The sequence below is a fragment of the Tripterygium wilfordii genome, chromosome 3, assembly GCF_013401445.1.
Source record: "Tripterygium wilfordii isolate XIE 37 chromosome 3, ASM1340144v1, whole genome shotgun sequence".
In the NCBI taxonomy this organism is placed as follows: Eukaryota; Viridiplantae; Streptophyta; class Magnoliopsida; order Celastrales; family Celastraceae; genus Tripterygium; species Tripterygium wilfordii.
The window spans coordinates 10,678,022-10,690,436 of NC_052234.1; the positions used below are offsets into that span (position 1 = coordinate 10,678,022).

General features: G+C 35.9%; 3 protein-coding genes across 4 annotated transcripts; 2 read left to right on the forward strand and 1 right to left on the reverse strand.

Moving 5' to 3' along the window:
* The first annotated feature begins 4,679 nt into the window (after positions 1–4,679).
* LOC119995132 (uncharacterized protein At3g50808-like) lies at positions 4,680–6,365 on the forward strand. Of its 2 annotated transcripts, none has more exons than XM_038841528.1 (4): positions 4,680–4,837; positions 4,948–5,127; positions 5,242–5,457; positions 5,849–6,365. In XM_038841528.1, the coding sequence occupies exons 1-4, from the start codon at positions 4,835–4,837 to the stop codon at positions 6,029–6,031; spliced, it is 582 nt and encodes a 193-aa protein (XP_038697456.1). In that variant the 5' UTR covers positions 4,680–4,834; the 3' UTR covers positions 6,032–6,365. The 2 variants fall into 2 exon arrangements, with proteins under 2 accessions (XP_038697456.1, XP_038697457.1); XM_038841529.1 differs by having other exon boundaries at positions 4,682–4,837; positions 4,928–5,127.
* Positions 6,366–7,432: 1,067 nt separating this feature from the next.
* On the reverse strand, positions 7,433–8,232 carry LOC119995636 (RING-H2 finger protein ATL2-like). The gene is made up of 2 exons (XM_038842144.1): positions 8,201–8,232; positions 7,433–8,102 (listed from the first exon to the last, which is right to left on the reverse strand). The coding sequence occupies exons 1-2, from the start codon at positions 8,230–8,232 to the stop codon at positions 7,433–7,435; spliced, it is 702 nt and encodes a 233-aa protein (XP_038698072.1).
* A 1,054-nt stretch (positions 8,233–9,286) lies between these two features.
* On the forward strand, positions 9,287–12,143 carry LOC119995711 (serine carboxypeptidase-like 51). Its single transcript, XM_038842222.1, has 13 exons — positions 9,287–9,422; positions 9,556–9,656; positions 9,756–9,863; positions 9,954–10,200; positions 10,288–10,331; positions 10,429–10,496; positions 10,691–10,796; positions 10,936–11,051; positions 11,157–11,226; positions 11,526–11,576; positions 11,739–11,791; positions 11,870–12,002; positions 12,072–12,143. Exons 1-13 carry the CDS (start codon positions 9,287–9,289, stop codon positions 12,141–12,143), a joined length of 1,305 nt encoding a protein of 434 aa, XP_038698150.1.
* The last annotated feature ends 272 nt before the right edge of the window (positions 12,144–12,415 follow it).

Sequence of the window (12,415 nt, forward strand, 5' to 3'; positions counted from 1 at the left end):
TATCATCCCAGCGACAGAGAACTAAGTATGTCTAACATTTTTACACGATTTTGTTCCTCCTAAACCTAATTATTACAAGTCGAAACTCAATTCACTGAGCAAGTTCGGTTACTATGAATCAAAGCCTAACTCATTAGATTTAGGAAAATGCCCTGTTGTTAAGTAAAGGGGTGGACTTATTTTATAAACCACACTTACCCAATCGACGTAGACTCTTAATAACTTACCCAACCAATGAGGGATTCCTAACAAAAATTGTGTCAAAGTTAGTAAGTTACAACCAACGCAAAACAAACCAAAAGAAGGAACGACCAGGAAGTCGAACACTCCGAGAGATCAGCAGATCCGTATGAAATATGATCCACAGCAATGGATTCCTAACCATCTTTTCAGAACTGGATATCCATCTGGGCCCAAATATTAAAACTCTAATTGGGCCGCACACATGAGTGGCAGTCTCGTGAGTGGACTATTGAAGGCCTCAAACAAACTCCCTTCTAGTTCTTCTGGACATCCTAATTTAGATTAATAAGCAGATTTGGGCCATTCTCAGCCCAATTCGGTCAATACCCATCTCTCAATAATGTAAACCCCGGCCCCCTCCCTGTTGTTTTCTCACTTTATTTCCTGTCAACGGTTTTCAGAATTGATTTTGATTTTTTCTTGTGAGTTTTTTTTTTTTTTTTTTTTAAAATGACACGACTGGACAATGCTCATAAGCAATCGAAATGATTGTAGCATTATTAGCATTGGCATCTCCCATGAAATGAATGGCTAGCTGCTCCAATGTATAAATAATAATAAATTACTATAGTTTTGGATCGAATCCTAAAGCTGCCCCTGCCGTAGCTTGAAAGTGGTGGTTAGTTGATGTCAATGTTGGCTACGTTGTCATCAATGATGGCCTATTGATGTAAGCACCCCAACTAACTCTACATTTCAATGTGTGTGATGTGCACAAGATTCCAACTATCTATAAATAATATCATAATCATTTGTTATTAGTTGTTTATCTTTAGGTTTTGACCCAACTTACTATGTCAGGTGGAAAACTTCGTGTATGTGGGATTGGCGACTTGAATTTATATCTATATCGAATGCCTAAAGAGCAAATTTGTATGATTTCCTTCTCGCTTTAAAAACAAAAGTATTGTGAAATGGTTTTGGTGCTATAGTTTTATGTCACGCCCCCTCATTTGGCGTTGGGAATTTTGGCATTAAATGTTGTGGGAAGATAAGCTTGTTGAAACCAAATAAAAATCAACATGCCTAAAGATTCATCAATTACTTCCAAATTGCATGCAATGTGCAAACCAATGGTGCGCCCACAATTTTAATTGTGTCACTACCTATATGCATTAAAACTAGATTTCAACTCATGACATAATCAAATCTTATAATGATTGGACCATAAATAATATCACATGGGAGATTCCATAGCTAAAAAGAGTGTTCTATGATTCACAAACCCATGTTGCCAGCCAGCCTTTGCTTAACTCCTACATAAAGCTATATATTCAAACATTTAAGTACTAGAAATGCACGTAATAATGTTTTGGAGAACTGAATTCATGCAACAAGACAATTTTTTTTTAAAACTAAGTAACCACTCAGTTTCAGTTTGTCCTTGGAAGTTCGGACAGTTGAATGGACGTAAACTTCAAGTCTCCAAATCAATCCGCACCACGTTAATGACATATAAAATTGGCCGAAATCCATGCGGATAGGAGTCCAAAAGTGGGACAAGCTCACAGAACCATGATTCGACAAAGAAATATTTCAACTGATTCGTTAGAACCCCCGACCTCAGACGCGCAAACCTTTAGTCTGAACTCCAAAAAAATAACCAACTAGACTATTGCTTAGTGGTTGCAACAAGACACTTAATCACTTGTCCTTTATTATTATTTTGTGGCGTGATCAGATATTGCTTAATTTATGTCCACCCAACAAAACCAACTTCTGTCAAGAAAAACATTTCCCAAGTTGTTAAAATGTTGTCCTTATTCCAAGTACATAATTGTTTAATTTGATTATAACTCTTCATATTCATTAACCACATAATTTGAATCTATTTCACATCATGGTAGGCACCTACCTTTCTTCTTTTGTGAATCTCGACATACCCTAATGTATGACTTTTCTTTCTCATCTGTCTCATCTTCCAGCGTTACTTCAATGGATTATTCATATTAATTAGTTACTAGTTAGGCATATGTCACATGAATATATATAATTACTACCATATTGTTGGCCTTCAATTGGTTATTAATCTCCAATCATACACATTACTCTCTTGTATGCATATCCTTTTTAAGCACATTCGTTAATCTCCTCCACTCATTTTTGGTGGTCGTAATGAAATCAAATAATTTTGGCAACTTGAAAATTAGGTGTCAAAATGACTAGTCCGGAAAATTCATTTTCAACCAACTCGATCATTTTTTTGGAGTCAAATCGTATGGACTCAAAATCTATTGAGTACGATTTTCATAGAAAACAATATTCTTATAACCACGCATTGGACTTTAACCAAACTTACCCTGTCATCATATGGGAAACTTCTGTGTGTCTGTGTGTATGGGCTTGACAGCATGAGTTTAGACCCATATCGGATGTCCTAAGGATAAACTTGTATGGTGTTATTAGGTTACCAAACAAAGTGACAATTAAATACAAACACACAAATAGTGGTTAATCAATAATCATGCATATTGCATAAAAAATTATTTAATTTTACCTTAGTATATCTCCCTCATTTTAATCAAACATTTTTTTCTTCACTTCATAAATATTATATAAAATAATTTATGGCTATCATAATCGAACTCAAGTTCATGATACAAATGACCATAAACATTATACCCACACAAAAATAAAATGGGTCTTATATTTGCATATAAACGAGAGACTTAGTAATGGACAGCCTTATTTTATTTTAACACCAAACTTGTCACTTTTCTTTTGTACTATTAATCTCTAATTATCCCAATCATCCATCAAAATCGATGAGAAGGAGCTGCATCCCACCAAACACAATGGACCGCCGGCTACTCCGGATCATTATATTTATTTTTAACATGATCAATATTTAATAGATTAAAATTATGTGACATTAATTTGTTGACAATCTGTCAAATCTCCACGTTTTATTAATCATAAAATTTAGAGCAATCATACCGACCCCAAAAATTACCCATCATTTTTTAACTCCAAATCCAAATACTTGCACGTGACAATATTCATCGATTATGAATACACATGTAAAATCTCAAAAATTAGGTGACGAAATGTTCTAATAAAAGTTAGGAAAATGATAATGAGTGCTCTTAGGACACTAGATATAGATGAAAATAGTGCATTGGAATCTCAAAAATATATCTTTTAAGTTTGAAAAAAAAAATTACGTGAAAAAAAAAAGTGATAAGAGTTTTCATCACACATGACATATCATGATATACTGTAACCAATCCTTAACAACTGTTATCAATACCCTACAAGTTATATCAGACACATGACACGCAGCCTAAAATTCAGGCCACAGCTCATAATCAAACAAGGGTGTGTGAGGTGCTTATATTAGTTGTATTTATTTTGCCTCAATTCCATGTCATTTTAATTACACGCATGAACAAATTAATTAATTGATATACAGACCATAACAACATATGACTGCCAAAAAGATCGATAATAATCATAATATAATGACATAATACTGATTATAGTAATTAGAAGATTTTTGTAATCCACTGTCATAATACTAATTATAATGATTAGAATATTGAGGATATGAGTTTTATCATTTTATAACAGCTTGATTATTGAAAATATAATTACCATTTTTCCTTGATACTCTATTATGTACATATTTTTTTTGATAATCGAGAACGATATCATACAAATATACCATTTGAATATTCGATATGAACCTAAAGACATGCTATCCCGACCCATGCACATATAAATTTTTCATTTGCAAATATGGTAAATTGGGTCAAAGCCAACATCAATTATCATGGCACATTAATCTTGGATGGGAATCAAGGAAAATACTTGACACATAGCCTTTCAAACTCTTCTCCAACAAATCAACGAGAGGTGCCTCGATTAACAATCCACTGGGTTAGACATATGTGTGCTCAATGTTCAACTATAATAAAAAACATATTTCTCAGCAGTATTTAATAAATAAATAAAACTCTTCTCCGACAATGTTTATAGTGCTTATCAAAACTCGGCTTGTCACGACTAATTATAATTATGTTAACTCCCCTATTGGATTTATGTATTTTCTAATTATAATTATTATTTTTCCCACCCTACAATCAACCCAAAAACATATTAGTTGTCCAATTCTTTTTTTTTTCTTCCGAATTTCGGCAGCGAGAAACGGCTTTTGCGGCCCGTTTATGATCGTACGATCCACATCTTGCCAGGTTGGATTGAGGACACGTGGCTGAAAGATACAAAGGGAATAATTCGTGTGAACAGCTATTCAGGTCCAGGCGTAGCCAAGTGGCCGACCTATGCCTACGTAGAGACGCAAAGAAGATCCAAAGTAGCGTAAGCGCCAAATCCACCCATCCCTGTCCATCTCAATCGGACGGTTGTGGATACCCCTCAGCCACCACATTCGATCTGAGCCAGTAGATTCCCCCAAAACCACCGCATTTGTTTTTTAAGCCCTTGTGCCGTGGTCTAGGCGTTGTTTTCTTGTTGAATTCTAAGTTGCAGGTCGTTTAGTCTTCTCTCTCCGACTCTCTGTTCGGTCTCCGGTACCTTCAAAGGGAATCCCAACAATTCATTCACATTGTTTGCGATTCCAGCTCTGATAATGGTAATGCCGATGATTATTTACTCTCCCTCTCTCTTTATCTTATTGAATGCCAAAATTTTTCCTCCTGATTTTCAAATCTGCAATATCCAGTTTTGGGTTCCGATGTACAGGACACAATGCCGGTACCGCCATGGCTAGAGTCACTACTAGGCACTGCATTTTTCAATGTTTGTCGGTCACACGGAGATGCAGCGAGAAGCGAATGCAATATGTACTGCTTAGACTGTAAGGGCGACGCGTTTTGCCTCTATTGCCGCTCATCAAGACACAAGGATCATCAAGTGATTCAGGTAGGTTGGAGTTTCAATTTCAATTTCTGGTCCATTTCTTTGACTTGTTTGGACACAATGTGCCCAAATTAGAGTCTGATTTCCCACTAATTTGGGGGTTATTATTTGGTTTAGATAAGGCGATCTTCGTATCACGATGTGGTTCGAGTTTCAGAGATTCAGAAGGTGTTGGACATAAGTGGGATTCAGACTTATGTGATCAACAGTGCCAGAGTATTGTTCCTGAATGAGAGGCCACAGCCAAAATCTGGTAAAGGAGTCGCACATTTGTGTGAAATCTGCGGAAGAAGCTTATTGGATCCATTTCGTTTCTGTTCATTGGGTTGTAAGGTTAGCATTATGTCCCTTTCTCTGCTCATCTGTATCATTGATCGGTATCCATCATTTCGTCACAATTCATCTTCCACATATACAAATATATATATACACACACTCACACATTGACATCTATTCAATCACCATCACAACCACCACCCACCACTTGCTAATCATTTTCCACACATGATTGCTTACTACATTTACAAAACCCACCACTGATCATCATTAATATCACCATATAAGCATTTACAATGCAGTAAAATCACTCTCAATTCACAATACTCTAGCAATGGTGGATGGCATTGCAGAGAGAATGTTGTAATGGACTTGTGGGTTTTTCTTGAAAAGAATGTGGTAATGATTTTCTTTTCTTGTTTTGGACTTTTGGTTTGATTGGGATTAGCTTGTTGGAGTGAAGACAAATGGGGATGCAAGCTTGAAATTGGAGGAAGGAAGAGAAGGGATATCAAGAGATGAATTGCGTGAAGGGTCGCAACAAGACATTTACCCTCCCACGCCTCCACCACCTCCTTCAACTACAAGGAGAAGAAAAGGCATTCCACACAGGGCACCCTTTAAGTCCTAATAATTAAGACCAAAGAAAAATAGTTAATTGCATATAATATTTCTTTTTCTTTCAGGAAAAAAAAGCCACACTTTCAGGTCTCTGTCTCCAAGTAAAAGAAAGAGGTGTACATGGTACCGTCTTGTTTGGGTTTTCCGAAGAACAAGAAGAAGAAGAGAGATGGTAAGAGGGCAAGAAATGTTGCTCTCTTTTTTCGAATTGGGTCCCACTCAGACAAAATTCTTAGCAATAATGCAGAATTGTTATTGATAGTTGCAAAGGTGTACATGTGAAATTAAGAATAAGAAATTTTAAAGCAGACTCTTTCCCATTGTGGAGTCCGCAGCGTATAGTTCTTATTGGGTCCACCCACCCACTCACATGGGCCGTTTACCCAAAAAGCTTTTTTAAAATTGTTTAATATTTTGTTAACATAAGGCAAAACCAACTGTGAATGATTGTCTCCAAAATTTCAAAAAGCTCTCAATCAAATGTGTCTTGGTGTTTCTTTTTGTACATTTTTTTTAGTATCTGTAGACGGGTTGGAACTTACAATCACCAAAATTGCAAGAAGACCACTGATAATTCAACAAGAAAGATCATGTCATTAGTCGCGCGGGTATATTGTTGGCTGACGAATCTCCGACGATCAAGTTAGGATCTCAAAGAATGTGTATGAGGAGGAAATTGAAGGCTTTTCAGAGAGAATGGGGATAAGTGAAATCATCCTTCGTATATTTTCGAACTCCTTTTTCAGAAAGGGAATAGATGACTAGGTGAGTGCTTGGTGGGCTCCTCCGAGGGGAGACCTGTCTATTGTGCTGAATAAAATGACCTTCATCGGATGGTGTTTGGGTTTGGAGCAATGGTCGGGCTTACGTAAGGCTGTGGGCCTGAGATGGGTTCAATGTAAACCCACTTATTCGGATTGAAGGCCATGATTGGAGATGCCAGCAGGCCCCAAGGATCATTATCGAGCCCATGGGCTTATGCTTGCTTAGGGGGGTCAAGGCCTTTTAAGTTTTAAACAGAACTTTGGCCCATGCAGTATCAACTTATTCCTAAGAGCTTGATGACTCGTGTCATGAATTAGCGAAATGGGCCGCATATGGAATATGGTTTAAATGCACTCTCAAATCCAAACCGCCCGGCCGACCCAGTTAACAACAAGTACGGACAAACCTACAAATCCTACTTCCAAGCTCAAGGTTCATCACTTCATCCATATGGGCCTAAAAGTAGCCTTGGCCCTTGGGCCTGAGAGGTTACTACTGTCTACTTACAAACCCGAAATCATGCAAGACAAATGATCAACGAATTGTTGATACTTGATAGAGAAGGAAAAAAAAAAGGGTTAGTTTTTTGTAAACAAATATATACTGTAAGTAGAAGAAAAATTGGAAAGAAAAAAAGGGACTTTAATTAGTATGGAAAAATTCCATTGGCCGTGCTAGCTGGACCCACCCGCAACTGAGAGGAGAATGACCTAAATAACCTTGAAGACATCCGATCCAACTGCCTCATGGATTGCATCCTCAACGATCTGCTCTCGTGACTAACATCACTTTCCGGATCAATCCATGAATTTTCCTTCTCTCTTTGTAAATACTTCATAATAACAAGTGATTGATCCATCGAAAACGACCGCTTCAACACCGTAAAACGACGCGGAACTCCTTCTATATCCGTCAACATGATCGACACATCGTGACCGTCTGATTTTACCCCCGCAGAAGAAGATGTCGCACTACCCTCACCATCACAATCACTACCTTGAACCTCTCCTATTTCGCCAAACGAAGGTAGCACAGAAGGAATTGGTGAAACCACGGGTGATCGGCAAACGGGACAACTCGTATGTGCCGAGAACCAACCATCAACGCATGTAACATGAAACACGTGTCCACAATCAGGCAATAACCGAACCGAATCCCCTTCCTCCAACTCTCCCAAGCAAATAACACATTCACTTTGACAAGAATCGTGTTCTTTTGTCGAGTAATAGAGAATTGGGAGTGTATGAAGAATGTGTTGTTCGGCTCCAATTGAAATTTGACATCCTTCAATCGTGCCAGTATTAGTACGACGTCGTCTGATGCAATATGGAAATAGTATAAAATGTTACGCTAGAATAACCCTATATAAGACAACCATGCCTGCTACAGATATCAGTAATGGCACATAAAAGACCCATCCATTGGAGAATCATTCACACCCTCCATGATTAGATAATTTTTTTTTATTTATTAAAAAAAGTAATTGAAACCAATTTTGTTGATTATTATATATAAATACAACTAAACAAGGTGGAGAGGGGAGAGAGGAAGTTATTGCAACTTAAGACTTGCAACACTGCTACTTGTCACAGCAACTAGGATCCCAACGATCCCAATTGTTGAGAATACACTTCAACAATTGGGATCACTGAGATTCTAGTTGCTGGGACAAATAGCTTTTTCGTAAGACTTGGGTCTGTATGGGAGTGAAAATACACGTGCATTCAAGGGCCGTGAAAGCCGGGAGGAGTCCACGCGTTTGGTCTAGGATTTGACAAGTATATATATATGAATTGGGCATGGTCTGATGGGACAAAAATCATGGTAATAATTAATTACGTTATTTTTTGAAATACTGTTGAAAAATATGTTTTTAATTGAAATCGAACCTTAATCACATATGTCTAAGTCAATTGCCAACCGTACCAATGAGACACATCGCCTCATTGATACGGTTGGCATGGCTGCAAATCATCAAATAATAAATATAGGGATGAAATATATAATTCAATCTTTTTTACTTCACAAAAAAGAAAAAGATATATATTGGTATTCACAGGTGCAAATGTCCGTAACTTATAAGTTATGGAAGTCCGCTTAAATGGTGCTCAGCAAAAGTGAAAACAAATGAGACACATCGTTTCCGGCCCCACTACTACAGGCAAAATCCAGTCATACAGAATTCTGTATACAAGTGAAACGGCTAATATGATCCTTATCAAAAAAGACAATAATGTTATCTGATATTCCAATGCAAATAGGATGATAGATATATACAATTTGAAATCATAGGTTTTAAACATGAATTATTATATATCAAGATGCCCAATGTACAACTATAATGAATATATTATGTTAATTTGGTGCATAAGTAAATTGTGCAACTTCCTTACTTGAAGTCGATATATAGATCATTGCATTGCTTCAAATCCATATATACGACATCCTAGCTACCTCTCAATTGGCCTCTACGTTAAATAAATATTCTGCTTTCGAATTCATGGATAAACACTATCATCTTCTTCTTCTCTTCCTCCTGTATTCATTCTCGTCGCCGGACTCTCATCTAATTTTGGCTACAAGATCAAGAAATAGAGAAGGGTCTGAATTTTGGGGATATGTTGAAGTTCGACCAAGTAAGTAGGTTAATTTTCTCATATGTTTTTCATTACCTTTGTTTTTTTTTCATTAATCGTTCTCTTCTAATTTCTCTCAAGTTTCGATCGTCTACTTGTGAACTTTCATTGTTGTTGAATCTTAACCATGCAGAGGCTCACTTGTTTTGGTGGCACTACAAAAGTCCTCACAGTAATAGGGTTAAAGATCCTTACAAACCATGGCCTATAATTTTATGGCTTCAAGGAGGACCTGTGAGTCAGGAATTTTATTTAATAAGTAAATCGAAAGGTTGAAACATGGAATTTGGTGTATGATAAAATGATTTTTTGATTCTAATATTTTAAACTTAGGGTGGTTCGGGAGTTGCGTCCGCCAATTTCTTACAAATGGGACCACTCGATGCTAGTTCGAATCCTCGTTATTTTACATGGCTTCGCAAAGCAGACCTCTTATTCGTGGTATATCTTTACTACTTTTGTTCCATTACCTTTTCTAGAGCATAATGTGGATGATAGATATTGATGTAGAATATCTGATATGAAATTCAGGATAGTCCAGTTGGAACAGGGTTTAGTTATGTTGAGGATGAGGATGAGAACTTGTTGGCCAAAAGTGATAAACAAGCAGCGACTGATTTAATTACCTTGTTAAAACATGTTTTCAAGAAAAATGATGCCCGCAAGAAGAGATCTCTCTACATATTCGGAGAATCTTATGGAGGAAAAATTGCAGTTGCTCTTGGTTTAGAAGCTCTTGAAGCTGTTAAAGCTCGTGAATTAAAACTTCAATTTGAAGGTAATAACGTAATTAGCCATAAAAATAGAATTATGAAATTAGTTTAAAATGTAAAGTTAACATAGAATGAATTTTGTCTAAATATAGGTGTGGTTTTGGGAAGTAGCTGGATTTCTCCTCAGGATTTTGTAGTACGTAAATTCGATAGCATACAAATTTTTGGTACAAGCTTTAATGACAAATTAATATTGAATGCTAATGACTCAAAATTTTTGAACCAATACGTAGTTTTCATGGGGTAGCCTCCTAAAAGACATGTCTCGGATCGATGACAATAGTTTAAAGGAATCAAACAGGTTCAGTAGCTCTCAATTTCTAAACTATTTTTTTTACGTTTGTGTTATTTACTTTTAATATATTTTTTTCTTTTTCTTAGAGGATATAAGAGAAAACAAAATCAACTTCAAAGAGAGTAAATTTTCAAAATATAGATTGATTACATTACATATATAGAGTAATATAGCATATCCACATCCATCTGTAAAAACAGGTTGGCTCTACAAGTAAAGCAACAGATTGAGGAAGGCAAGTATAGAGATGCAAGGTCAACATGGGCTGAGATGCAGAGATTTATTTACGAACGCAGCAACCATGTGGTACTTTCCTGGCTCATATATACATACATACATACATACTCCCAATGTATTATTTTTCATATTCATATACAATTTCATACATATTAGAATTTTAATGGAGTTGTCAAGAGTTCTAAGTCGAATGTATTGGATTTTACAGGATTTCCTTAACTTTTTGTTGGATTATGGCGCTCAAGTACTGGCACCTGTTAACTTTAAGGAATTCATGAATGGTCCTATTCGGGATAAGTTACAAATTATTCCTACTAATGTGACGTACGTTTATGTGAATAGAAATATTAATCAATTCTGTAATTTCCAAAATCGTCAATATATATATATATGAATGAATCACATATATATACGGCAATTGTTTGGCAGCTGGGAAGGAGAACGTGAGCTGGTCTTTGATGCCTTTGCCGATGACTTCATGAAGCCTAGAATTGTAGAGGTAATAATTCATATAATTCTTTTAGCCTAACTTTGGTAATTGTTAAAATAAAATGTCTCATGTTGGAAAGAATTGAGAGAAAACAAAGTATTTTATAAATTAATAACCAACAACTCTTGCTCAACTGTAGAGTTTTCTTCTAACAAAACCGTGTTAGTATTGAGATCCAACTCATTTTAATTCGTTTAGACTTTGAGATCCAAACGGATATTACCTGTACAAGTTGTTTGGGTTGGATTTTATTTCAACAAATTGTTTGTTTTGGATTTTCTTATCACATAGCTTTTTCAAAATTTCAGGTTGACAAGCTCTTATCTAAAGGTGTAAACGTGGTCGTGTACAATGGACAGGTACATGTATTTTTTTATTATTTGTATTATTACGACACAATACATCATTAATTAACACTAAAGATATAACTATAAACACCTAGCTAGATGATCATTTAGGTTATAAGTAAAAGAAAAAAAGTGAAATACTTTCTCAATACGTAGTGAATCGTTTCATGACAGCTTGATCTCATTTGTTCAACCAAAGGAGTAGAAGCATGGGTTCAGAAACTTAGGTAAAAAAACCTCATGTCTTCACAAAATTAAATCAATTTTATTGTTTTAAGTGAATATTCTCCATTTGAATGAATCAGGTGGGATGGCTTGGAAACTTATTTGAGTTTAGAGCGTCAACCTCTATATTGTGAAGGTGATCCCACCACTAAAGGGTTTCGAAGATCATACCAAAATTTTACTTTCTATTGGATTCTAAATGCTGGTCACGCTGTAAGTACTCCATCGTCAACACTACAGTGGACCAAAATATATTAATTAATTAATTATTAATTGGTGCAGGTTCCAGCCAACCAACCCTGTATTTCTTTACAGATGGTGGGAGAAATTACAAAATCACCCAGCCAGTCCTAGCAAAGCACCTACATCAAATATATATATGTAATAATTTGTATTCCTAGGAAAGCACCTACATCAAATATATGTAATGTAATAATGACATTGCAATTGGTGCCAATGGAATTCGAAATTATGGTATTGGATTTAAGTTGTCATTGCGGTTGTGCAAAAAACTACTGCTTTTCTGCTTCAATTAGACTTTAACCAAACAATTGCAAACTGATATAAGTAAATGAAAGAAACCCTAAAGAAAAATCACAATTTTGTTTTTTTTTTCTTTAATTATC